Source organism: Phasianus colchicus, chromosome Z (genome assembly GCF_987193195.1).
Source record: "Phasianus colchicus chromosome Z, bPhaCol1.hap1.1, whole genome shotgun sequence".
Lineage (NCBI taxonomy): Eukaryota > Metazoa > Chordata > Aves > Galliformes > Phasianidae > Phasianus > Phasianus colchicus.
In genome coordinates, this window is record NC_143476.1 from 81633490 (window position 1) to 81659786 (window position 26297).

General features: G+C 38.8%; 1 protein-coding gene across 1 annotated transcript in view; it reads left to right on the forward strand.

Annotated features, from left to right (window-relative positions):
- Positions 1–26297, forward strand: part of ADAMTS12 (ADAM metallopeptidase with thrombospondin type 1 motif 12) — a 172885-nt gene that overhangs the window by 2522 nt on the left and 144066 nt on the right. The window contains exon 2 of the mRNA XM_031608435.2: positions 2923–3284. Coding sequence (XP_031464295.2) covers positions 2923–3284 — 362 coding nt within the window. The remainder of the gene's footprint in view (positions 1–2922; positions 3285–26297) is intronic.

Here is a 26297-nt window from a genome sequence, read left to right on the forward strand (position 1 = left end):
AGATGTTTGTCAAATCACAGAAATGGCAGGGTCTGTAGGGAGGGTTCCACCAATGATTTAATCAATTCTTAGATTCCTTATGCAAGCCCAATTGGCCTGGGGCTTGTTAGTTTCTCTGTCTGAAATGACCCTTGCATGCACTGTGGTATCAAGGCAAAGAGCTGACTGAACATGTATGTCCTGCTTAATGTAATGCTGTGGTCCTGCTTAGGGCAATGATGCAAGCCAACATGCCCAAATGGCAGTTGTGGGAAGACAAAATGTTCTCCACACTGGTGCTCCCCAAGCCTAAATGGAGATCTTCCATTTCCTGGCCTGCAAATCCTGAGCAGGGCCACTTGGTGGGACAGGCTTCCCTGGAGGCCAAGGAGAGCATGCCAGCCCTGAGGCTAATCTGTGGTCCTGGAATAGTTTCCCTCTGTTCATGTTTGCTGGCAGTAAGTTTTGTGGGAGCCCATAATGCTTTAGTATGAATTAAGAAGGAAGGTTGAGGAAGTCAGTGTTGAAGAATTACAGCTCTTGTTCTTCTGAGGTGTGGACTGCATGTGTGAAGTTATTCTCTCAGTTGCTGCTTCCTTTTCACTGTTATTCTTTCCCAGAAGAGCAGAAAGGCATTATCAAAATTGTGTCTCCTATCTTTGTTTAAGACTCTCGTCTCCAGCTAGAAAGTCTGAGTGGTTAGCCTTAGCATGGAGCTGACTAAGCTGTTCTAATATTGATAGGTTTGCCTCTGCTAACATTGATAATGATTACTTGTAGAAATACCTTTCGCCTCATCTTGTTAAGCTTTATTGTGTTGTAATCTTATTCCCTATGGTCTTTTGCAGACTTTTTAATAATTCATTTCTGTGGTTATATTATTGTATAATATTATTTCGGCATAATTTCACTCTCCAGTGACTAGCATTCAGAGATGAATATTGAAAGAGTGGATGAAAGAAGTTAGACTTCTCTGCTTTGATAACCTTGTTGTCAACAGACGCTTAAGCATTATTTCTACTTTTTCTGACAGTGTCTAAATTGCCCTAGCATCTGCACACTAATTACTATAGCAATGAAATAAGAAACTTCCTTAAACACTTTGAAGTCCAAAACTGCAAGCCTTTGGTCTTGAATGGAGCTTATCAGTTGAGCCACAACAAATTAAGATCAAGTCATCAAGCAGAGACACACTGTCCAGTGTGTCAAATCACTAAGTCTTTCTCTGGGGCTTTTATTTCATTGTTCCATGAATTGGGCTGAAAAGAAGGCAAATGGGAGCTTGATCTTCCAGGACTCTATTCACCCTGCCTTTGATTGCATGGTGTAAGACATGGAGAAAAATACACAGGAATTTTGTAACAACTTCTTCTGGCAAGGTGTATTTTGGGATTTCTTCCCTCTTCCTGGTGCCCATTCTTCCATCGCACTGGACTGTGATGAAGGGAGGGGGACCCTACAGTAGCTTCAGCTGCTAAATTGTCAAGCAGACACTTGCTACGCTGTCAACAGGCTGCATAAACTCTGGATAGGAGTGTGTGGGTTGAGGTTTCAGCCTCTCATTTCCCACAGTGCTGATGCAGAAAAGGGCAGGAAGCATCTCTCAGTATTTGTTGTAGGCATGAGTCTCCCCATTCGTGAGACTTGCATCTATGAAGATTAAGAGCCCACTGCTGTGGCTTTTCCTGCGAAGGCACAAAGTTACTGTAGGCTGCTGGTATGACTTGCATTAAAAAAATATATTGTCTATTGTGTAGAAGAGCGGTAAGCTTGCTTCTGAAATAGAAGATGCTACTGAGTCAAGGCCATGTTGCCCTCATAGTTTTATGTATGTGCTGAGAAGTGTGGTATGAATTTTTCATTCTGTGTGTGTGTATGCATGTGTGTTTTGGTTTTCAATTGGGAGTTTTTCAGTGCATGTGTCTTGAGTGCACATGGCCTAAGGAAATACAAGCAGTCATGTTCCATGCTGCTGCTAGTGGGGATGAAGGAGGTATCTTCCTTTCCAAAGGCAATGAATCCAGACAGATAATCTGTCTAGGCATGATTTAGCCCATGAAGCTTTGAAAGTGCAGTCAGTGGAGAGAGAAGTGCGTCTAGAAGTTTTATCTTAGCAGTCCTAGGGAGGAATAAATGGCTCTGGAAGTTTATGAAACAGGTTAATTATTTTGTTAATCGACTTAATAAATGAGGTGTAGTCACTTTGTGAATGAGTGACTGAGAAAGGAAGAATTGAAGTAATATGCATCCTCATAATTTCTTTTTGATGTTCAGCCTGTGATTTCTTGGGCTGAAATCAGTAATGCCAGCTGAAGATCCTTCTTTTAGGATATGAGTTCTTATTACATTTTATATAGTTTTATTATTTGCTTGGGACTTTTAAGGTTTAAACTAATTAAAAAAAACAAACAAAACACCACAGCAAGAAGTCAGAAACAGCTGTACTGTGTCATAGCAAGGGACACGAAAGCCAGTGATGCTTTCCTCTGCTAGTTCCTAATTTCTTCTTCTAGATCCTGATAAGGTGTCCAGTCTTATCCTGGCTGACAATCCTTATGCAGAATTGTATAGTTACTTCATTCTCCTTCAAACCCTTTAAGATTCTTTCCTCTGCTGCAGCATCTGTCAAAGCTGAGGCTACTGATGTTCTTGCTATTCCTGTAGCCCATCAAACCACTTAGTAGCATTTTCTTTTATTTTTCCTAATTTATAAGGCTCCGTCTCCTCTTAAGGTGGCCAGGTTTCTGAATGTGTGGAGATCATCTCCTTGATCAGAGCCTTTTGTGTTGGGTATGCAAGATACAGAATGTCTGCTCTTGTGCTGGTAGACTTGTGCTTGGTAGACTGCTATCACTCTTGAGTTTTCCTTTAAAGATCCATATGATCTCTGAACAGGATTGCATTTACCCATTTTGCTTCTTTGTTTTTTCACATTCATTTTAGGGGAATTTATCAAGACACTGCAAGAGTACGAAGTGGTTGAACCAGCAAGAGTAGATGCAAATGGGCATTTTGTTTCTTTTAATTTACACCATCACATTTCAAACACAAGAAAGAAGAGAGATCTCGGCAAAAAAGAGAATGCAATATATTATAAAATTAATCACAAGGAGAAGGATCTGTTTTTCAACTTGACTATCCACATGGGATTTCTTTCCCACAACTACGTAGTAGAGAGGAGACGTGGCAACCACAGTCGTGCGAAGATTGCAATGCACTCAGGAGTTCCTTGCCACTTCATTGGCGCAGTATTGCAACCAGGTTCAGGGAGCGGAACAGCAGCAATCAGCACTTGCAATGGCTTGGTAAGTGATGTGGGGTTCTGGGCTAATTTTGGTGTCATTGAAACTGAGTGGAGCATTTATGAATGTGTGTGCTTAAAAACAAGATGAACCTATCCAAAACTTTAGTGACACAATTCTCTAGAGGAATCAATTCAGTATTTTGAGTGCAATTTCTGAAAAAGAGAAACAAGAGTCAAAAGCTGAAGCTGAGGACCCTTGTCTTATACTATGAAAACTTTACTAGTTTTTTTTTTTTCCTCTAATACTCTGAAATTTTTGCTATGATTTGAAGCTGTTTAAATATCTACTCATTGTTTTGAGCCTGTTAGTAGTTGGAGTGCCTTTGCTGCGCTCCTGGAATGATATTCTTCCAAAGGAATGTAGCTCAAGTGCACCAAGTGCACCAGAACTTCTTTACAAACCAAATCAGCAGGTGGTAGGTGGGGACAGATAGAAGAACTGTATTATAACTTCAAAAATAAATGTTTGGGTAGATGAAACCTTAGCCAGGGCTTTAAATTCAAACCTGAATCAAACATAGGCATCCTTCATTCAAAGGAATACTTCCAAGTCTAGAGCTTGAAGTTTTGTATTTCTCAGTAAGCTGTGGATCAAAGTGAGATAAGGAAGTGGAATCCTTGATTTTGTTGTGCTTTGTTTTTTATCAGTACTGTAGCTCAGGTTTCTAGTTCAAGAGGAATAGGCTGTATATATCTTGCTGTGGAGGGGAATAGGAGACAAAGTGCCTGGGTATGAATAAGGTGGTATTTTAGGGAACTGTGTAAAATGGCCCATAGAGTGTAATAGGCAAAATGCAAAGGGCTCTTAGAGTATGCAAGCAGAGTGGAGTATGCAGGCAGTATTTGCAGCCTGCATGTGCTTTAAAGCCTTGATCCTAGTGTGATAATTGACAGTAGTTTAAAGTGGATAGAGCAGCACATTGACCCCTCTTGACCAATGCATCTTGGCCTGCAACAGGCTAAGGAATTGTGACTCACACTTAAGCCTGAATTCCTCAGCAAGGTGTCTGTAAAGTATACCTGTTCCCTGCCAACCTATTAGTATCCAAGTGAATTCCTTTCTGTTGGACTATTACTTTGTCAATCCCAGCAGGAATGGAGATCAGGAGTCTCCTTTGAAATTTTTCCAGTGGGGACCGATTTATGAAAACTTCCCTGAATCTCCTTACGGTTGAAGGGTCTGTAAGGTAAAGGTGGTATGAAGATAAGATTAGTTACTTTGGTTATTTTGTCACATGCTTTGCTGAAACATCTTGGTTAGTCACCATTAGAATGAAAATTTGAAAATGAAACAATAGAACTTCATTATGCCTTCTGAAGTATTTTGTCCACAGTAAGGATTTACATAATAATTTCTTTAATTAAATCATAAAGTCAGCTTGATAATCTGGTTGCAGTTACAAACTTTTTGAAGTTTACTTTGATTTGAGGTTTTTCAAAGCAGCTGGCTAGTAGACAGGCTGGGGGATTTTTGACAAAGCACCTGTATCCAAAAAATAGTCTCTCTCTTTTTTTTTTTTTCAAAACTAAAACTTTGAAGACAGAATCATAAATTAATTCAGATTGCAAGTGGCCTTAGGGGAAAACCACTGTAGCTTTGATGGGGTGATTTATGAAGTTTGAAAATCACTATTCTGAAGAAGTTTCAGTAGTTGGGTCTGAATCTCTTAATACCCGTAAGCACCACATGCAGAGGAATGTAGTTTTTCTTGTCTTTCCCCGATTCTTCATAAGAGACTACATCACATGAAAACATATTAATCCTTTTTTATCAGTGTTGAGAAATTGTCATGGTTTTGTGATTACTGTTGTGGATATTCCGCATCAGAGCAGCATATAGTACACTGGGAGTTAAAAAGTTAATGCTCCAGTTCCCAGATGACTTTTCGTTTCTATTTCTGTTCATAGGGAAAGATAAAACTGTTTTCAAGTCACAAGACATGCCCCTTTTTAATTCCCTTTTGCTGCTCATCTCTACAGTGTGTTTGCTCCCTAGCCATCTCGCTTCAGCATTAGAGTAAGGCCTTCAGATTTTGGACACTCGCTCATTTTATTTGACTTATTAGCTCCAATTCCAATTCTATTTTATTATCTTGTGTTACTTTGCATTCCAATGTAATAATTAATGAATTAACGTTCCTCCTCAGATCATTGCCACTGTTTTGTTTTAGGCCCATCTCCCTACCCTTTCTCTCTTTTCAACTTCCCCCTTTACCGGGGCATGAGTCCATGGGTCCCCTGCCCCATTAGTCTTGGAACTAAGCCCAAACAGCCCAGAAACCATTGACAGAAGTACAGTTTCATTTTCAGGATGAAAACCTGAGATTTATGAGCTGGTTTGTGGTGGCCTACTTCCTCATGAGCTAAAGGATAATTTTTTTCTGTCCTAGAGCTTCTAGATTTTGTCCTTCAACACCATATCCATTTCTGCTTTTTTTTTTTCCCCTTATTTTTTCTCCTCCTGCCTGGGAAATACTGTGTTTTTCCACTAAAAATACATTTTCTGTTTATTCTTATCAGGGAGGGAGAACTGACAATAGATAAACACAGTAGCAGGATTAAACATTACTTGAGAAACCAGAAAACTATCCCATGAGGAGAAATGGTAAGCTTGTTTACTGTAGGAATTCTGAAACAACTTGATAAGCGTAATATTAAATTGGACAAGTTGATAAGTGTCTCCAGTGCTGAGATGTGAAGAAGAACAAGATGACAAAACAGTGTGGTTGGAAGATAGCTGCTTCCCAGAGTGTGATTAGGCAGCAGTAACTGCTGTGGGTATCCAGTACCTTTCATGGGTCAGGACCAGGCTCAGATTCAACACCTCGGCTCACCACAGAAAACTGATTTCTGTTTTCTATCTCCCTTTTGCTTTTACTTTGAAATATACTGCTATTTCCATTGACTGCGCTGTTATGAGTATCACTCATACAATTATTATATAACTCTTATTTGTAACATTTATCAGAATCAATTTTCTCTTGAATAAACCATGTAAATGGAACAACTAAAGAACTGTAGTTTTCAGTGGAGCTTCTAAGTCACATTAACAAGTATGACGCCCCATATGGAGTACTGTGTCCAGGCCTGCAGTCCCCAGTGCAAGAAAGATGCAGAGCTATTAGAGTGGATCTAGAGGAGGGCCGCTAATATGATCAGAGGGCTGGAGCACCTCTTCTGTGATGAAAAGCTGTGGGAGTTGGGATTGTTTAGCTTGGAGAAGTCACTAGGGAGACCTCACTGTAATCTTCCAATACATGAAAGAAGCTTACAAGCAGGAGAGGGACCAGATTTTTACACAGGTAGTGATAGCACGAGGGGGGGGGTGGGATTAAAATGAAAGAGGTGAGGTTTAGGGTAGATGTTAGGAAATAATTCTTCACTCAGAGGCCGGTGAATTTTTCCCAAAACTAATGCCTTAATTCTCAACTGTGTGTTATTCCTTGTTTAGCAGTTCAGGTTTGTGTGAGCCTATTCTCTTACTGGGAATGGGAGGGAACAAAGCTCAGAAGTAGAATGAATGAATCCTGAGTTCATGCACTGAGTCCTGTAGAGAGGGGAAGTTAATTTTTCTCTGGTACTCTATCCTTTTCATTAGGAACAAAGCCCTCTTTTATTCATCAACAGCTCAGTCACTGTTTATAGAATTTTTAGTTGACAGCATCATAAGGGCTTTGTTTCCTTGACACTTGTTGTCAGTGGACAGTTGCTGTTGGACATCTGGTAATGTTTTAATCTTCAAAGATTCTTTAAACGTTATCATGGAAATGGAAGAGCAGTAGAAGAACATTAGCATGGAAATTAAAAATGGTCTGTACCTTGTACCTGGTAAACTTTAGGGCCTTGCGTGGCATTGAATAGGTCAGCAGGTTGCCTCTGTCCTGATGGACGTGATTGTTTACCAGAAGTGCTGCTGTTGTTTGCTGCCCAAGCAACAGCAATGCTGTACAAAGTCACAAAGTTTTTTGTTTGCTTATTTATTCTTCCTCCTGCCTCCCCCAAATCAGCACACAGCTTTTCCTTGATAGTGTTGAGCAAGCAAACCAGACCTCTTGGCTGTACAGAACTGGGTCAAGTCTGCTGCTTGTGCTCAGGAATTTTAAGATTTTCTCCACCTCAGTTTTTCCTTCTGTGCCCAGACACAGACAGGACAGTCATCTGTTAGTTCTTCTTGATGGCTGTGTGACAGCTTTTCTTTATATGGCAGCTGGTGGGAGATGTACCAAGCAGGTCCTCTCTCTGCAGATTGGTGTGTGCCCTAATGCTTGCAGCAAGCTTTTCATTGAAAAGCAGAACTGTGTTGAGTTCTGCTCATGTGAAACTGTTCTTTTTGTGGCATAGCACCACTGTATGAGATCTGAAAACAAACTCTAGCACTTACAGAGTGCCACCTTTCTTCTTAATCTCCATTCATCAGTATCATTTTCTCTTTCAGTCTTGCTTCAATTTTGAGAAATACAGCATGATCACTTTCCCCTATATCCCAGGCAGTTTTTCTACTTAGTGTGAGATACCTTTTCCATGTTGATCTGCAGAGTATCATCTTTGTCCCACATTGAACTGTCCTGAGCAGATACTACAACAGCATTGCACTGATAGCGTCTGATACCACCATTCTAGACTTTCCACTCTTATGGATGTAGAAAGCTTGCACCTCATTGACAGATTTTGCAAAGACAGTGTTTTCCTTAGAGAAGATTAGGAAGTAAAGAAATCCCTAGAACACTTTAACATTTTGTCTTAAAGTAATAGACAAAATACATCACTACGCTTCTAACCACCTCTACATCTTCCAGTTTGTGAGGTTTGTTCATTGTGAAGAATGTGCTTGTTAACCTACTAAAGGTAACTCTACAGCCTTGCAAAACTCCGAATATTGCTTCTTCAGCCCAGAAAAATGGCAATGTCTTTCTATTCCACTGTAGTATACTTGTGGCCAATAAAACTGTTTCTCTTCAAGAGCAAGTGGATTTTGATCATCACTAGTGGATAGATTTTTGGCAGTACAGAAGTACACTTCAGGAAGATCACATTTCGTTTCTCCTTAAGTTGCTCGTATGAACACATGCATTTTGATTCAGCACTGTTCATCACATGAAACTGTACAGCCCCATAACATATTTGAAAAAACATGGAGTTTTGGTGGTTCTTATCTTAAGAGGAGCTGATGGTAAGGAATTGAAGCGTATTACAGCTGTGCTACCTCAACAAGGAAGCTCCATTCCAATCTCCATGTCCTTTGAGATAAGTACGCAAGTATTTTTCCAGGGGTCTCTTCCCCTTCTCTCATTCCTCTTGCTTTAAGGGCATCTGTCATTTCTTTCTTTGCTGTTCTCCAGCCTTACAGAATTTGGTGAGTGATGCTTGTGGTGAGAAGTATGGCAGGTGACCTATTTGCCTGCAGTACCTCCTTATTTAGTTAATTTAGATAATTTAGATAATTTCATCCTTATTTAGATGTCAGTGAAATCTCTGCAGCATCCTCTTTTGTCTTGTCCACACACTGGAGCTAAAAATATGAATGAGGAGTCTGAAGAATGCCAGGCATGAAAGTGATCTGCATATCTTTTTTTCCCTTGGGGGGGGTGGGGATTTCTCCATGCCTAGATATAATGAAGTTTGTGAAGCCTGAATGTTGCAACTTGTCTTGTTCTGCCATGTGTAAAGAGGGAAAGACCTTGGTAACTTTCTAAATCTCTTTAATATCTACTGTACATTTCTTATTTGGGCAGTAGTATGGAGCATTCTGTAAGTGGAAAAAAATCACACAGTCAATCCAGTATTCCGTGGGCATCTCTCCTATGTCATGCTTTGTTTTCCAGCCTTTGTGGATAATAAATATCTGGATATTCTCCTTGCTTGGCTTGTGTTGTGGGTTGTTATTTGTTTTGTTTTGTTTTATTTTCAAATTTTTTTTTATGAAAAACATTCAAAAGTAGGGTACGTTGTGGGTGGTGATTTCTTTTTGTTAAACAGATAAATCATTCAAATTTTCAGTAGCATTTACTTCAGTACTTCAACATCATTCCCTTTGTGTGTGAAATCCAACTTTATTCATCTGCCAGCTCCCTTCCCCCCACTCTTTTGTCTGCAAAAATACTCTAATTGACAGGTCAAATGAATCCCATCCGTGATCTCAATACATGAGAATCCAGCTGTGTCGGTGGCTCCTGGTCTTGGCCTTGTCACCTTTGACCATTGTGAAGTTGCTGCCCTGGAAACTGTATGGCTGCTGCTGTTGCAGTATTGTTACATATCAGTGAATCTGTCATTGACTGGCTAAGTTAAAGCACAAGCTAGTTGCTAGTAACTGGTTTGAATGGAGTGCCCAGGATTAGACTGCCTTGCTCCTCCAAGATGTCCGTCTTCTGTATTTTCAGAAAGAAGTTATTTATTGTATAGTTTTAAGAAATCTTATTCTGTTATTTTTAACTCTGGCAACTTGCTACGTGATCTAGAATATCATTATAAAACTGTGCTTTCCAGTCATGCTTCTGGTTTCCATGAGTCTTTTTAATTAATTGTCTGTGTATGTATTTTTGTGGTTTCATGTATTTTGTTGGGTTTTTTTTCCCCCTGAAAATCTCCACTCATGATTTCATGCGTGGTGTTCCTAATAAAAAGCTTATAATTCACTTAGGGGAAGCTGTGAGTGTGTGACTTCAGATTACTGCTAGTAACCTAGTAGTAAAAAATACACTTAATGCCTTTTTCTGTTTGATTTTGTAATGCTATGAGGTTTGTAAGATTATCTGTTCTCTATTTTAGTATCTTTGCAAGTTTTCCGGCCAAACTCATCCTGATCTGTAAGAGAAGTAGAGGAATCAGATACTAAGTTCTCACAAATTTTGCTGGTACAGATGGGATCTTTTGATAAACGAAATGACTGATGAACATACAGTGGTTGACCAGTGACTCAGCAGAACTATAACTTGCTGCTGAGAATGGCGCAGTGCTACCTGTGGCCCAACTAGAAGTGAGGAGGGCTGGGAGAGGAGATTCAAGAGAGACTAGAGAAAATAGCTTTAAGAGGGGAACTGGAGCATGTGGGAAGCAAATCTATGGAGAAACCAGGTTTTGATTGTTCTGCTGTCATTATAATTTTTTTTTAATCCATTTTAATGACGCTGAAAGGAAGCTTGCGGATTAACTGAGTTGTTTTCTTTGGTTGCCATATGAACAATGCGCAGTACCTGCTGCCCATCATAGCTTATGCATTGTATGTAATCACTGATGATGAGCATAAGGGGAGGAACTCATGCTTTCCTACATGCCCAGTGATGCATATAATGTGACATTAATAAGGACAAATCTCACCAATTGTATGCCCTTTTTTTTTTCCTAGCTGTTCAAAAGAAAAGCAAAAGTAGCATAAGAAGTTTCTCTTGCTCCTGTTCTGAGCAGATGAACAGTGGCAGTAAGTTAGGAGGTTAACAGCAATGGGAGTTATAAACAACAGAGCAAAATACATCGTCTCCACTGCTTGCATTTAGAGGATTGATGACTACTGTTACTTACTGCGCAGCTCTATGAGCATGGCTTCTGCTGGAGATCAGGCCCTGCCACCTCAGTTTGTCTGCTGGAGATGAGCAGCTGCAGGCCCGGAGGTGGGTCAGTAACAAGGACTATTATATGTATATAAGGTTTATTACATACATATATACATCAGATGCACTCATAAATGTGTATGTAGCTCTGTCTCATGCTTTTGCATTAGGAAGACTTCTGTGCTGTTCTATGTATTGGTTATTACTGAGTCATGCCCAAATATACTGGGTTTCTCTAGCAGCTGAGGACTTTCCCAACCCATTTTTAAACTGAAACAGATTTCAAGTAGTCACTAATTTAGGATGGGATAATTACGTGCTTTATGTACATGCTGGCTCCCTACCGTGCTCTGGTTAGAGACTGATCTGAAATTGCAAGCTTCAAAAATAACTAATTAAGTAATAATAATAATACTAATCTGGTCATGTTGTCTAAGCAGTGGCTATGTTTAAATACATCAATTGTTTTCCAAGCTGCTCTGATGGCAAACAGAAAGTTCCTAGTGAAACTGCTTAGGCTTCTGGATGCCTGTAAATGCTAACTGTAGACCTAAATCTGTTGTATGCTTATGCAAATAAATACATATGTATTCGTATTTTAAATATATATGACTAAAATATTTCTTGATTAGAGCTCAATTATCGGTTTAATTTGATGCAATATTAATTTGACTCATTTCCTTGTCTAGAACTGTCATGGACCAAATCTGCTAAGAGCAAAAGCATGGAGATGTTGGTAGGGCAAAAAAAGGTCTGTTTCACCCAGCATCCTCTATCTAACAGTGTTTGCAAGTAAATATCTGGGAAAGAGTAAGATGAGAGTAGTAGGACATCTCCATCATGTTCATCTTTGCTTCTGTTTTCAGCTTTCATCAGACTTCTTGATATTTCTTGCATGTTTTCATTGATGAATCTCTTAACAGATTCATCTTTCAGATACTTTCTTAGGCTCCCCTGCACATTTAAAATGATTCAGATATAACTTCCTTTGTTTTTACCAAGCTTTCTGTTGGCTTCTTTTTAATGCCTTCTGAAATTGCTGTCTTAGAGGAGAAAATGTACGATCAAACGTTGATTACAGTGGCTTTTATGGTTTTATTTAGTGGCACACTATATTTTGTGTAACCCTTTTGTTTTCAGGTGATTCTGAACACCTGATACTTCTATTTTGGTAGCTGTTAAGCTGCTGTATACAAGCACCTTTTGCTATGAAGACGTCAGTTTGGGTTTCTGTTTCTCCAGAGCAGCAGGCAGGTCAGAGCCCATCTCTTAACATGCACAGATGAGATTATTTCCCTGCTGCCTTTACCCCTTTGCCATGCCGTAATGTACCACTTTTCATCAATCTATAGTGAATTCTTACCTTTGTGCTTTGCCTTCTTGGTGAATTGTCATGAATGCTCACAACCTCCCGGGCAGCTATATCTGCAACTTGTTATCTGTAGCTACAGGAGCATTTGGAAGCTAAAATGTGTGTTGTTGCTTGTCTTTGCATAGATTGTGTTTCTGAGCTCAACTTGTCAGAGGTTTTGTTATAGATTTCTTTCCAGTTGGCAGTTCCCTATCACAGGAGACAGTTAAATGAAAAGGAAATGCAAGATAGAACTATATTATATCATGTGTAACAGACTTTAATACAAAATGTAAATGCAAGGAAAGTTGCCATGAAGAAGAAGATCTGCTTTGGTTCCTTTGCAACATCATTACATGTCCATAGCTCTGGAGCTTAATGGAACTTAATAGTACAAGCAGATATTTTTCTTCATTCTTGTTACCTGTGGTTTATGCCTTCATTTTCTATTCCCCCAAATATTCTCTGAGTTTGAGTTTATTAAAGAAATGAATCAAGATCTAGCCAGGTCCACTGTCTTTATGATTAGATCAGATCAAGAGAATAGTGGATTAGGTATTAGGGGACAAAGCTTGTTTGCTTTTGGAAAAAAACAATTTCTAAGTAATTTATTTTCCTCTTGCAGCAAATCCTTGTTAGAAATTAACATGCTTCTACATTTGCAAGAGGAAATATAAATAATTTGTATTACTATAAGAACTCACCAGGAGGATTTGTGAAGCAGAAATAATATTGGAGGTAGTTTTTAACTGTTACTGAACTATTACATTGCAGTTCATGGATACCATTTGAGAAAAGTCTCTACCAAAAGTTAGACTATCAGTGAACACTTCTAGTAACTTCAGATAACTACACATAATTTGCAGTTTTGTCACTGAACAAAAAGTGGCTTTTTTTCTCCATGCTTCTTTTCCTACGTGCCCACATCATATAACTTCAAGTCACTTTTTCTTTTTTTTTTTTGGAGGAGAAGGATGGGAACTGACAGGAAAAATCCACAGCTTTAAAGTACTTGGAATTCAGAAATATAACAAATTGTTGTTCTTAACTCATAATGTTCATTGATCAGTCCCCAAATGGGTGCCTGTTACTTTTGGGCTGAACGTGAGGTCAGACAAATTAAAAGATTTTTCTTTGAGCTGTATTTCTATCATGGAAATACAGAAAACCCCTTATTTCTATCTCCACTATGGAAGAACAAATTATATTGCAATGCTCCCAAGCAAATGTATCTATGATCTTTGATGTTTTGAGTGTTACACTATTGCTTACGGTTTGTACAACTGCATGTGTAGTTCCAAAAATTTTTACATTTTTTTGTTTTCCCATCAGGTCCTTCAAATGAAAGAAAACTTACATAGGCGATTCTTTTCGGAATTGCAACTTGCTGGTAATTACATATTTTAATACACCAGAAGTTCATCAATCTTACATCATAGCTGCCCTAGACACTCTACTAAGCAGTGCTGAAAGGCAGTATTTTTGTTGTGCTGCCCAGGTGCTGGAGGGGCTGTGTCTTGAGATATTAATAGTAGTAGCATCTGTGGAAGCTGCAGACTTAAAAACATTTAAATTTAAATTCAGTTTGGTGCTGTTAACTCCATAGTAATCTCAGTACTATGACTGCTCTGACCCTGCACAACTCTCCCAAATGCAAGCAGTTAAATGAAGAAGGTGCTTGGTGGGTATAAAATGTCCTTCACTGCTCCTTTGTGTCTCATGTCGTAGCGTGGAGCCTTTTTTGTGCAGGACATGAATGCAATACTGGGCTGTAAGTTTTCGAATAATGACATTAAGTTGGGTATGGAAAAGGCAGGTGAGGAATGTATATGAAAGCCAGAGGGTTGAGCACCTGCAGACATGACATGCCTTGCTCTTGCAGTGCACTCGTCATGAGAGGAATGCATTTTTTTCATAACGTGAAATTTTTTTTTTGGTATGCCTTTTCTGTAGCACAATTGACACAAAAAAGAAGCACATCTGAAGGGATGCAGTATGATGGCAGGTGACTGACAGACAAACTGAGGTATGGCATAAAGTGAAGTAGAATGTAGAATAAAACGAATGAATCCCAGCACTGTACCTCACAGAAGACACCATTTGGATATCCCTGGGATGTGTAGGTTTCTGGTATGTTGTTCCTTCAGGAAAGGGAAAATATAACATCTTGGAAGAGCTCCAAACTTGACTCAAGAATGCTCACAGTGAATCCTGCCGACTGATGCCTAGAGGAGATATCTTGTATGTAGTCCCTCTTTATCACTGCAATAAAGTGATAGTGGCTTCACTTCATAGTCAATGGCTTTGCACTGAAGTGTCATATACAAAGGAGGAAAACAAGAAAACTGTTCATTGTAGCATCACTGAAATATTTGCTTCTCCTCCTGCCCTGCCAGCTCTGCAATATGGCATACTGTACCAGCTGCCAGAGTAGGATTACCCAAGTACTTGTTGTATTTCATCTGCACTGTGCTCTAGCTACTACTTCTTTCATCTGTGGCTCTATAATGTCAAGGAAGATTGTATTTTGTACTTACAGGTATTAAGCATGTAATATTTGCCTTTCTCAGTCTTTCTGCTGTGTTAAAGCACACAAAACAAACAGGATGAGGAAACTGTGCTTGTCTTAATGAGGCACTGTAATTTCATATATATACATATCATTTTTGAATAGGTAAGAATTTTATGTTTCTCAATCTGCTGTGTTATTGCTTCTTTTTTTTTTTTTCACAGTGGACTGTCAGGTGTCATTCTGCTAGCTTAAAAAACATTTTTATATTGTGCCAAGTAAGATAATAAAGTACTAGATTTAATATTGGAACTCTTTAGATCTGTTAGAATTACATGCAGTAATTTGTAGCTGTAAACTTGTGCTGCAGCTTATGGGCCTGATTTTTGTTTCTATAGATCCATTCTACTATGGGTGCATATAATTTTCAAAAGGGAAAGTACTTGATAATTGTGAAGTCTTCAAAGGTAGTAGCTAGAGGGATAAGATACTTAAAAGCATGATCTGTCACTTAAATTGACCTTAGGAGGTGGGTAAATGTGAGAAAATTAGTGTGGCAATATAGAAGATAGGTCAAATGTGCAGTTGGTGTTGAAGTAAGATAATAAAGTAAGATAATAAGGTACTAGATTTAATATTGGAACTCTTTAGATCTGTTAGAATTTAGAATCTGCAGCTTATGGGCCTGATTTTTGTTTCTATAGATCCATTCTACTATGGGTGCATATGATTTTCAAAAGGGAAAGTGCTTGATAGTTGTGAAGTCTTGAAAGGTAGTAGTAGCTAGAGGGATAAGATACTTAAAAGCTATGGAGCTTTGTTTCATAATTTTTGGAAGCTCAACACAGATGACAATTCATAATTACTATTGTCTTATTTGAAAAAAAAAAAAAGGAAAAAGAAGCTACTGGAAATAAAGATTTAGAATAAAAATGAGTGAATAGAAAACCAAATTTTTTCTTGAAAATGCAGTGATTGCTCGTAAGGAAGGAATTAAAATTAACATTGGCAAAATGACAGCAAAATTGTTCTAAGCAAAAATTGTCTTGAAGAAAAACTTGTCAAAGGTGCAGAAATTGAGAGCTTTTTCAAAGTTTTCAGAATTGGGAAGTGTTCTGATGATTTTTCTTTCAAGATATGTGTTTGGCTGAGAGTAAAAGAAATGATGGGAGGAGATAAGGCTGCAAAAGAGGGACTCTGTTACTCAATAAAAAATAATATCTCACTAGCTGTGAGGCATGATCTGTCACTTAAATTGACCTTAGGAGGTGGGTAAATGTGAGACAATTAGTATGGCAATATAGAAGATAGGTCAAATGTGCAGTTGGTGTTGAAAAAGTTTACTCTGTATGTGGTGAGAATGTGGTCTTTGATTCAGGAAGTTCCTATACGGAAGATTGCCAGAATATCTGGAGGTCAGGTGTCATTTCATCCTTGCATAGTTCTTACAGCCTTTCTGTAAGACCATGAGTGTCTGAAGGGCTCTGTGCTGTAATTCATGTCTCGCCATTCGTGTGTTCCTGCAGCATGAGGTATTTACCAGCTTTTCATCAAGCTAGAGTGTTGTTGCAGCTAATAATCTAGAAACCCTCATCTTCAGTGTTGAGCTGTGCATAGAAGATAGCACCCGGCTGCCGTGAGATTTCAGGATTTCTTCTGAAAACTAAGTCTTCCTGGCTCTATCTTCGATGTGATCTCTAGATGCCTTTTTTTGGTTCTTTGGATTCTTTGGACCTCAGATTTTTATCTGTGTTTAAGTCCTGTCTGTGTCTATGCTGATAACAGAATATTTGAACTGCGTTGTCTTCATATTTTCATTTTTCATTTTCATTTTCTTCTTCATTTTCCTAGTAACTCACAAATGAAGGAAAACTGTGTTTTTTTCCCTAACAGATTTTTAAATTGTCCATTTAGAGTTGCCCACTACTTTCTGACAGCTTTTGTTATGACTTTATGTAGTTTAATTAAAAAAAAACCCTGGTAGCAGATATTTGGAAAAAAAGTGACAGGAATATTTAATGTTTCTTGCACACAGAGAAAGCTACTGTTATTTCTTCTAAGTAGGATCACAGTACCAACAGCCAGAAAAAGGATAAGTTAAAGCAGTACAGGTTTCTCCTCACACAGAGAAATGCATGGTTCTTTTCTGCTAGCAAAGCCACAGGGAGAGCATGCCACTTGTTTATCCAATTAAGTGTTCTCTATCAACTGAGGAAATGGATTTCACTTAGCTTTGGAGAGGCGTTCAGAAGTCTGAGAATAGTAGTAATTCAGGAAAAAAATGCCATGGAGAGCAATAAAGCTTAAACATCCATTATCACTCAGTGGGGCAATCCAAATCTAAGGTGGGAACGAAACTGAGTGTAAATTAGCTGTGACTAACTGCAGAGCCCCTGCCTGCGTTAATTATTATTGTCTTCCAAGAAAAGAGCTGAAAGGGTATTGAGAGACCAAACACTGACTTCTTATCCAGGTGAACTTTTAGGCTATCAAATTTGTGTTGTAGCAGAGCTCTGAGTGCTTTGCTTTTCATTAGAACGAAAGGTGATCTCCAACTCAGTAGCACTATCTTTTTGGTTATTCTTCTGTAGTGAAGATGGTAGAGCAGATTTCGACATAGTTTTTCTTGTTATGCACGTGAATGTTGCATTATGTGGTGCCTGCTCCAATTAAATTGATTATCGTAACACCTCTCAAGAAAAGCACGCGATAAGCTCCTTGAATGACAGGTATATTAATATGTAAACCAACCACCCTGTTTGTGTTCCGCTTACTTATGGAGACCAAGGTTAGCAAAATTGAGTTGTGTTTTTCACTCTTGGTTAAGTATTTGGTGTTTTCTCTATTCTGAAGAGGTTTTGTTCTTTGAAGTTTCTTAACTGTGTGTTCTGGGGCTGCTTTCATTTATTTATTTATTTATTTTTCTTAACACTCCTGGAACAAAATTAAAGAATATTAATGAAGTTTATGTAAGACCCAAAGTGGAAAGATCTTATCAGTAGAGATCAGCAGAGATCGATGAGGATGCTGAATTGAAATTCCAGGGAGGAGAATTCAAATGTCATAGCCTAGAGTGTTTCATCATAAATTTGAAAAATAATAGGAATTTACATTCAAAAAATGTTCTTTGATTTGAAATATAAACTAAGAATTAAATATACTAACTGATGCCAACATAGATTATTACTAACATAATATTGCCTTGCAAAGTATCGTAAATGATCTTAAGCTGATCAGAAATTAGAAGAATAGAGGAAAAATATGTTCAAAATTTTATTTAGAACAAAAAAGATATCACTGTTTGAAAAAAGTGGAGGAAGAATGAGTAGGATGTATCATATTCTACTGTTTTCTTGGTGTCTGCATTTGTCAGTTCTTGGAAAGAGTAGGGTGGGAGGTATTGATCTAAGTCAGTCCTGCTTTTCTTACATGAGACTTAGTTTATATGATGGAAAACTGGCAGCTGGATCTGATAATTCAGGGGTTTCTTTCAAGCTTTGTTTCTAGCAAAACTAGAGTATTGGTTTGGGTGCTCAGAGCAGAGAGTTTTGTGAGGATTCACAGACTCTTGGAACATGCAGGCTGACATTCTTGGGAAGACCTGGAAAACAGACAAAGAGTAAACAAGCCTTGAAGTTAGAGCAAAATCAATTATTTGACTGTGGAAGATGATTTAGGCATACTTGAACCAAGGAGGGTGGGATTTTGAGAAGGCAAGACACGTCCTGTTAGCACTGCTCTGATATCTGATGATAAACATCTTATATCCTTCACAAGTAATCTTCATTCACTTCATCTTTATCATTTTTTAAGGTTGTGGAAGCCAAAGTGAGTGTAATCCTCTGAGGCACAGTGTGACTGCATTTGGTATGAGTCTAGGTAATGGAACGTATATAGATAAATAAAACAAGCACTTTTCCAAAATACAGCCAAAATACAACTCAAAATACTTCTAAACCAAAAGAGACCTAAACTAAAATACTCAAGGTTTAAATGAAGGGAGACAGGGTAGAGAAGAGATAAAGGAGAGAAAGAACATAAAGGAGAAAGAAAAAAAAATAGAGTGTGGGAGGGAAGAAAAAAGAGGAGTGTTGTTTATGTAGGTGATTACAGAAAAGATCTTGGCAGCCATAGAGTTCATAAAGCTGTCTGGGATCTGTTATACACCCTGCACTGCCTCAGTTTCTGTATATAGGACAAAAGGAGAGAGAGCCAAGAACTGTTCTTCCAGGGTTTGTGTCAGGAAGCACTTAGCAGCAGTATGCATCAGGAGAATCTGCTTGCAAGTAGCTTTATTTGGGAACATAGTTAATTAGGGAGAACAGAGCAAAACCTTAGAAACTGCTTAACTGCTTTTAAAATAATAGCAAAATAACCAAAAAGCACTCTGCTTTCCATTAGACTCGTAGCATAATCCTCTGATACTTTCAGTTGCAGGCAGCGAGATAAGGGTACCACAGCATTGCTCCTGTGGCAACTGGCAAAGCCCTAGCCTCTATCTGGCTGGTTCTGGCAGAAAACATTCTTGAAAAAAAGCGCCCTTGAAACTGACTTTTTTCAGGCAGCCCTGTCTGCCTTCCCATCTGGGAAATTCTGTTTCCTAGTATTATATGTTTTTCTACTGATCACTGGTGATAGACAACAAGGGAAAATAATACACATCCTGAAAACAGACTTCACATGAGAGCATCTCTGTCTGATCACTCTAGGTCTGCTCAAATATTATCCTGTTCTGATCAAACTTCTGCTCAGCTTCTTTGCTTCAGGAGACCCACAGTGTCCAGCTCACAGAAGTAGAAGAGATCATCTCAGTGCTATGGCATGTGAAGGCCGCAGTGCTCATGGCAGTATGTATGTTAGCATTCGGTGCAGTAAAGCGGAGGAGGCAAGTATAAGCTCCAGACAGGACATAGAAAGATTTTTATAACCTCTTTCACTGTTGCATTCTGAAATGCCATACTTCCAACTGGCACAAATACATTGCACACATGCCCTCTGCGGAGTGCAGCTTCTGGGGAGCAGTGGTCATGTAGTGCACTCTGCTGTGTGTGGCCAGAGCCATGTAAAGGCAGTGTCTGCATGCATTGGTGTTCTGAACTGAGTGCAGAGTTGTTGATTTGTTCAAGCAGGAAGCACTAAAGAAGTCCATGGTAATTTTACTTAAAAATACCAAGCAAGAAGAAGGTCCTCCTGACGTTTTCCATTTAGTTCAGTCACCCCGTACTGACTGTGTTCTGTATCCATTAGCAATGTGCATTAGAATATATGATGCCTAAATTAAGATCTGTCTTGACAAATCTTTGCCATAACTTTGTTTTTTTCTTTTCTTGACTGACATACTGATGCTAAATAGCTTTGTAAGTGCAATCCTGTAATGCAATGCCAGCTTCACTGGGTGTGACTCTCATCTGTCATACACTGTTGTGTGTGGTACAGTTCTGTTCTTCTTTGTTCATTGCTTGCTCTGGCTTCTGTTACTCCCTCTGACCACTGCTTGCTGCTGGGACTGACTGCTTGTGTGGCCTCTCTGGACTGAAAACCAAGAAGGTGATGGTTTTGGAGGCATGCTGAGGCATCCTTCCATCAGTGTCATCCGTCTCCTCTTCCACTAAGTGCTGTGGTGCAGCCCTTGTGTGGTGTCAGAAGTGTTGTAGAAGGCTTTTTGAGGATAGAATTCTCATACGTTGCAGGAGTGTTAGTCTAAATACAGCCTCTGGATGTTGTAAAGAAATAGGCTCGAATTACTGCCTATCATCTTTTGCTGGTATCTCCCAGAGAGATACACTTGCTTATCTGCAAGAGAAGAGTAGCCCTAAGTGCTGCCCAGAATACCCTGAAACTCACTGACTCTTTGTCCAAAAGGCTTAATTGCACTACAACTTTTTGTACTATCGCGTGTCTTTTTGGTGTTGGTTTCATGAAGGATTCAAATTCTCTGCTTTCTATTGCTGAAACAAGATGTGTCTTACAGTACTTCATTATGTGATCACAACGCATTGGAGTTGCAGATAGAATAGCCTTGGCATTGTGTACTTGCATGGTAAATTCTGTAACATAAGAGTCACATTAACTTTTTGAGTTCAGAGAATTACTTTCTGAAGAGTTTTCCAAGGCTGTAAAGGCTCTTGGGGACACCTTTCACTTTAAGAAGTTACTGGGAAAGTATGTCTGGCAGTAAACTATTTACTTTCTGGCTGGGATTCTGTTATGTATGGCTTACATTATGTTTAGTCAGACAGCATACATACTGCTGATTCTGCTTTTTTTTTTTTTCTTTTCTTTTTTTTTTTTCTTTTGAAATGTGAGTTTGTGCTCCAGGGGTTGTGCTAGGAAAAGACAGGAGTGAAGATGATGCTGATGACAAGAAATTCTAATTGTTTTGCTCTGTGAGTGTTGGGCAACTTCACAGAAAATACACTTGTAGTGCTTCCAGATCTGTCTTGTGCAGAAAGCTGAGACAAAGACCATCTCTGGTTTCCTGTATTGCTGTAACATCAAAGAATGAAACGCGCTATCTCTGTTTTCTGCAGTAGCATAAAACTTAATGGCTGCCTTGTAACGCAGTTCTTCATTTTCTATTATGCATCATTAGAGCAAAGATTTACCCAGAAGGGTAGTTTCATGCTGTTGTTACAGTAGGAAAAGAGACAGTAGTCCTGGTTGATTTACTCAGTGATTTCTTAATCATTAACTGTGCCAGATTTCCCCCCACCACCAGTAAAGTGAGTGGAACTGCTCATACTAGAGCCAAGAAGGGGTGCTGAACTCAGAGATGGAAATGAAGTTGTGATAGTTACAGCAGGGTGAGTAAGTATAGCAGGTGTCTACAATCACTGAAACACTTGCTACTACTTCTTTGCTATCTCTATGAGCAGAAGGCAGTCCTCAGTCAAATCAGCCTTAAGCTTTCTGGCTTCCAAAACAGCACAGCTGGCTCCTCTGCCTGATTCTGTGGTGCTGTCCTCTCTGCTCTTATCATCTTCCAGGAAATGTGTTCCCCTTCTGATGTCCCCTATCTTGTTAACCACTGCCCCAGATGATCAAATATATTGTGAAGTTATTTAAAATGGAAAGCTGTGAAGTACAAATTAGAAGTGGTGCTTAAAATGCCTAGTGTTTGCATTTGCACATGACTTACTATGTACAAGGGCTATTTAAGCAGCAGTAGAGGAGCAGTTTGGCGTAGTGTCTCCAGGGGGATTTGGAGTGTGAGAACAGCAGAGATGTTTGTCAGAAGCAAAACAACACATCCAGAGCCATAAAAGCTCATAAGGATATTTGTAAAAGGCAGGCACAGCTAAGGAACAAATTCTGCTCGTTGCTTATAACGAGTAGCTCCTGACTGACTGAACTTCTTCATACAGGGAATGTATGCTCATTTTCTTTTTTTTTGTGCAGTGCCAGATTGCAGAAGCTGAGAAGTTCCTTGGCACGGCTAGACTTTGGGAAGACTTTTAGAGAATCCACATTTCTCACTTGCTGGCCAACTGCCCTTACGCCCCACAGTTGGTCAGATAATGGGAGCTGATGGGAATCAGGTTGCTGCCTGGAGAATGGAAGGAAGGATGGCACAGCCTGGCTTCAGAAGTTGCACTGTTGTTTCCTGCATCCTTCACCATTACGTTACCACCTGATAGCAGGAATTAGCAGACTGAACTCAGACAAAGACGGTTGAAGTGAAAGTTGAAACAGTTGGACATTTCACAGCATTTATTTTCATTGTAACACTTCCATGCCTCTCTGGATTGTAAACTTTAGTTTGCAGACTGGATTGTTAACTCTAGTTTGCAGAGTGTAGAGGTATAGAGGGGCTCACTGATTTCACTCATATCAAAATTTATATGAGCCACCCGTGATGTTGCAGATGCAAGGAGATAAATTTTGATATCTGACTTCAAGCTTCACCTCTTTTCTTTTGAATTGTAAGAAGCAGCATTTGGTAGGTTCTTGTCAGAAATGTGAATGTGAAATGAGAGTACAGTGTTTTCTGTACAGTATAGACCTTGCATTGCCTGTTTTTAAGACTTATGGTGGTTTTTGAATGGTCTGTAGTAAAGTCCAGTATCTTACTTCTTATTTGTCTTACTACTTAATTTGTCTGGCAGGGTCAGTATGTACTGTGTTCCCACTGTTCTTGGTGGGGCTTTTTTATTTGTTTGCTTTGTTGTGGGTTTTTTTTGGTTTGTTTTTGTTTTTAATTACTGGGCTGTCTTCTTATATAAAAAATACAGTGAGTAGAAGTTTAGTTCTGACAGCAAGGTGCAAAAGAGGAAAGTTGTGTTTCAAGATTAGATTGAGTTTGATTTGTTTGTTTTAATTTTTTTCCATTTTTTACTTCTTTATTCATATTTTGAAGTGTAGTGACTCAATGGGAATGATGTATTTCAGAAAGACTCTTTTCATGTGAAAGTAATCTCTGGAAAAATTTGGGTGTGATAATCATCTAATAACAATAAAAAACACTTTATGTTTTACAGTAAGAGTTTAATAGAGAGAGAAGTTCAGGCTTTGATGTGTTAGTGGCAATAATATGGTGGTTAAGTGGTGTTGTACATGAAGTCTGATATTTTGATATTATAAGATACATTCTTGTGCCACTCTTCCCTCTGGGAAGAGCAAAGTTGCATGAAGTTGGGGTGCTTGGCATGGATGCAGTGAGCAGCTGCACATCTGGTAGTCTTAGTAGAAAGTTTTAAGGAATCTTTCTTCCATTTTCCCTTTCCTTGTGTGATCTTCTTTTTAATAAGAAGGAGACTGGAAAAGGGTATGTTTCTCTTTTAGCAATGCGATGGGTAGTAAAGAATCTTTTCCTCTCCTGTGCTTCACCGTCTTTGTATATTTTCCTATTGCCCTGTTGATATCTTGTATTTTTTCATGATAAAACCTACTTCTGCACTTTTATAAGAATGGTGGTATAAAAATATGGCCAGTGTGACAGAGCCAGGTGATCTCCCATGGATACATGTAGCTTAACAGTGGAGCATGAGGACTTGCAAATTGTCAGGAAAGCATTGAAAAGATGGGAAAAAATCCTGAAAAAATTGACTAGTATTTTCTTCATAGGTGGCAGCAAAAAAACCCAACCCAACCCAAACCAAAACTGGGAGAAAAACCTTCTAAAGTGTGAGGGTGAGGATTAGTGAGATACTAGTGGCCTGCGAAAGTCCTGTTTTGGAAAGTGCTCCTGCAGCACTGTCCTGTATCCCACCAGAAAGTTGCTACCAAACCTTTGTTTTGTAGATGACCTTTTACAGCTGAAGTCGAGAGTAGCTGAAATGGTAATAATTAGGCAAATCTGAGCATTGGCTTTGAAGTTGAAAACATGTAAGGTTCTACAACTTAGTTGAAAAATTTAATGTTGAAAAAAAAGTGGAACCCAAGGTAATAAAAGAAAACTTACATAAAGAGAAAGCAGTACAAGCAAAAGTCTCCCCCAAACTCCACAATGATGGTAAACGAACAAGCAAACAAAAAAAGTAACCTAAAGACTAAAATAAAATAAACAAAACAAAACCTGCCAAACACAAAAACCCACCAAAAAAAAAAAAAAAATCCGGTAAAGTAGTAGAATCAGACTGGTAAGAGGAAGACAAAGCCAAAAAGAGAGTAAACACCAGATTGAGATGTTGAATATCTTTGTATGCTCAAACGGCTTTAGATCCTTGGCTGTATGTTGATACAGATTTCCTTGTGTATGGTGAAGCAAGAACGTAGTTGTTCTAAACAATTTTCCATTTTTGTACCAGTGTTAGATAACACAGCTATTACACAAGTAATCAGCTAGGTAAAAATTATTTTTAAAAGTATTTTTTATACATAATATCCCAGGCAGATTAAGGGTAGGTTCTGCAAGTCTGACCAAGTGTTGCAATTCAATACAGCATCTTCAGACCCAAAACAAGGAGTTCACGTCCACAACCACAACCACAACCACTAGTTTGGGTTGTTTGCTTATTTATTTGTTTACTTATTTAAATCTAGTCTGTATCTTTGAGTTTAAGGGAAAGGCATCTGCTTGCATATTGAAAATTTTAGCAGACCACAACTGATATTTGCTGAAATAAGCCCATAAGAAAGGCAGCAAGCAGTTGAAAAGAATCCCCTGGATACCTAATCAAAGCTAATTTTCAAGCACTTTAATGTGTAGACTGTTTCTGCAAGCATGATGGTGCTTCTGAACTTACTAGGAAAAACAGCAAGATCACGTCCTTAAGACTGTGTTGAACTGATCTTGATTTTAAACTTATAGAATGTTCTCTGTAGCTGACACACATGCCATGCTCTTTGTAGACTATATTCTGTCTTAAATATTCTGTGTGTTTCACTTCAGAAACATTTAACAGGGAATAGTAATTGAAGGTGTTGGGGACAGGTTTAAGTGCTTTGAGACATTGATTTCCAGTAGTTGGTGTGTGCCTTTGCAAAGGCACTCTGTGTCCCCAAGAGTTTTCCTCTGCTTGAATGAAGATCAATGCAGCACTGGATTTGCTAAAATACAAAAGCTGGACAGAAGGGTGAAATAATGGTTGTTGCTGTGCTATTGAAAAAAAAAAAGCTCTAATTTCCTTTATTTCTGAGGAAACATAAACTAGCCTGTACACTCAGATGCAAGCAAATGAACAGTAGCAGGTAAAACTATAACAAAACTTTAGTAAGTATAACTTCTACAAAGACAGGTCTAACCAAATTTGTTGGTGAAGACAAAGACACCATTGAGAAAAATACAAAATTGTCACACTGCTCACTGTATTGTGGTAGGTAAGAACTAGCAATTTTCAGGATTGTATTTTGTGTCTTGTAATTCTGTGTGGCAGCCCTGAGAATAGGAAGTGCTACTAGGCTGTTACCTGCTTTCCAGCAAAGTTTTCCATGCTGAGTGAAGACTGAACACTGATGTAAGCCAGGTAGATGTGTTGCCAAGGCAAAGTACAGTTGGCAGAGATGCTAGCAGGCACATGCAGCAATGGATGGTGGAGTAGGAGAGACTCTGATGTCCTTCTGTGTCTTCTGGGAGTGCATTCACCTTTTTGTCTTCCAAGGCCCATTAAGAACTAGTGTTCAGCCAGTCTGAGGTCACACTAAGAACCTCAGAATTGGCTTCTCAGACTGCAGCATGGTTTTCCAAGGCTTAATTTCTCTGTTGTGCAACTCTTCATTTGACCTCAAAGAGTTATGTGCTCTTTCCTGGAGCCAGGTTGCTGTGTGCCTGCCACCTTTCCAATAACAGAGTGTGCTCATGATCTTTGTATTATCTACAGACAGTACCAGGAATGTTTATGTGAGGCATTCTTCCTAAGAATGTATGGTTCCAGAGGGAAAAATTGATGCCTTAAGAGGATTTTGATAGAAAAATACCTGCTTGATAATGTCTGCTGTTTTGTAATTATATGTTAAGCTCTCTCAGTCAGCTAGTTTTGAATTAGGTGAATCATTCTTTGTCAAAATGTGCCAAGATAGATATCTTACAGAGCTGAAATGTGTTATAAGCATACTGTATTTTTTTTCTGGTCAAACTTCTAATCTAATTAGGAAATGTGATTAGAAAATGTAAAATTGTAATCTCATTAGATAGGATCTGTTGTTTATAAAGTTGGCTTTCACCATACT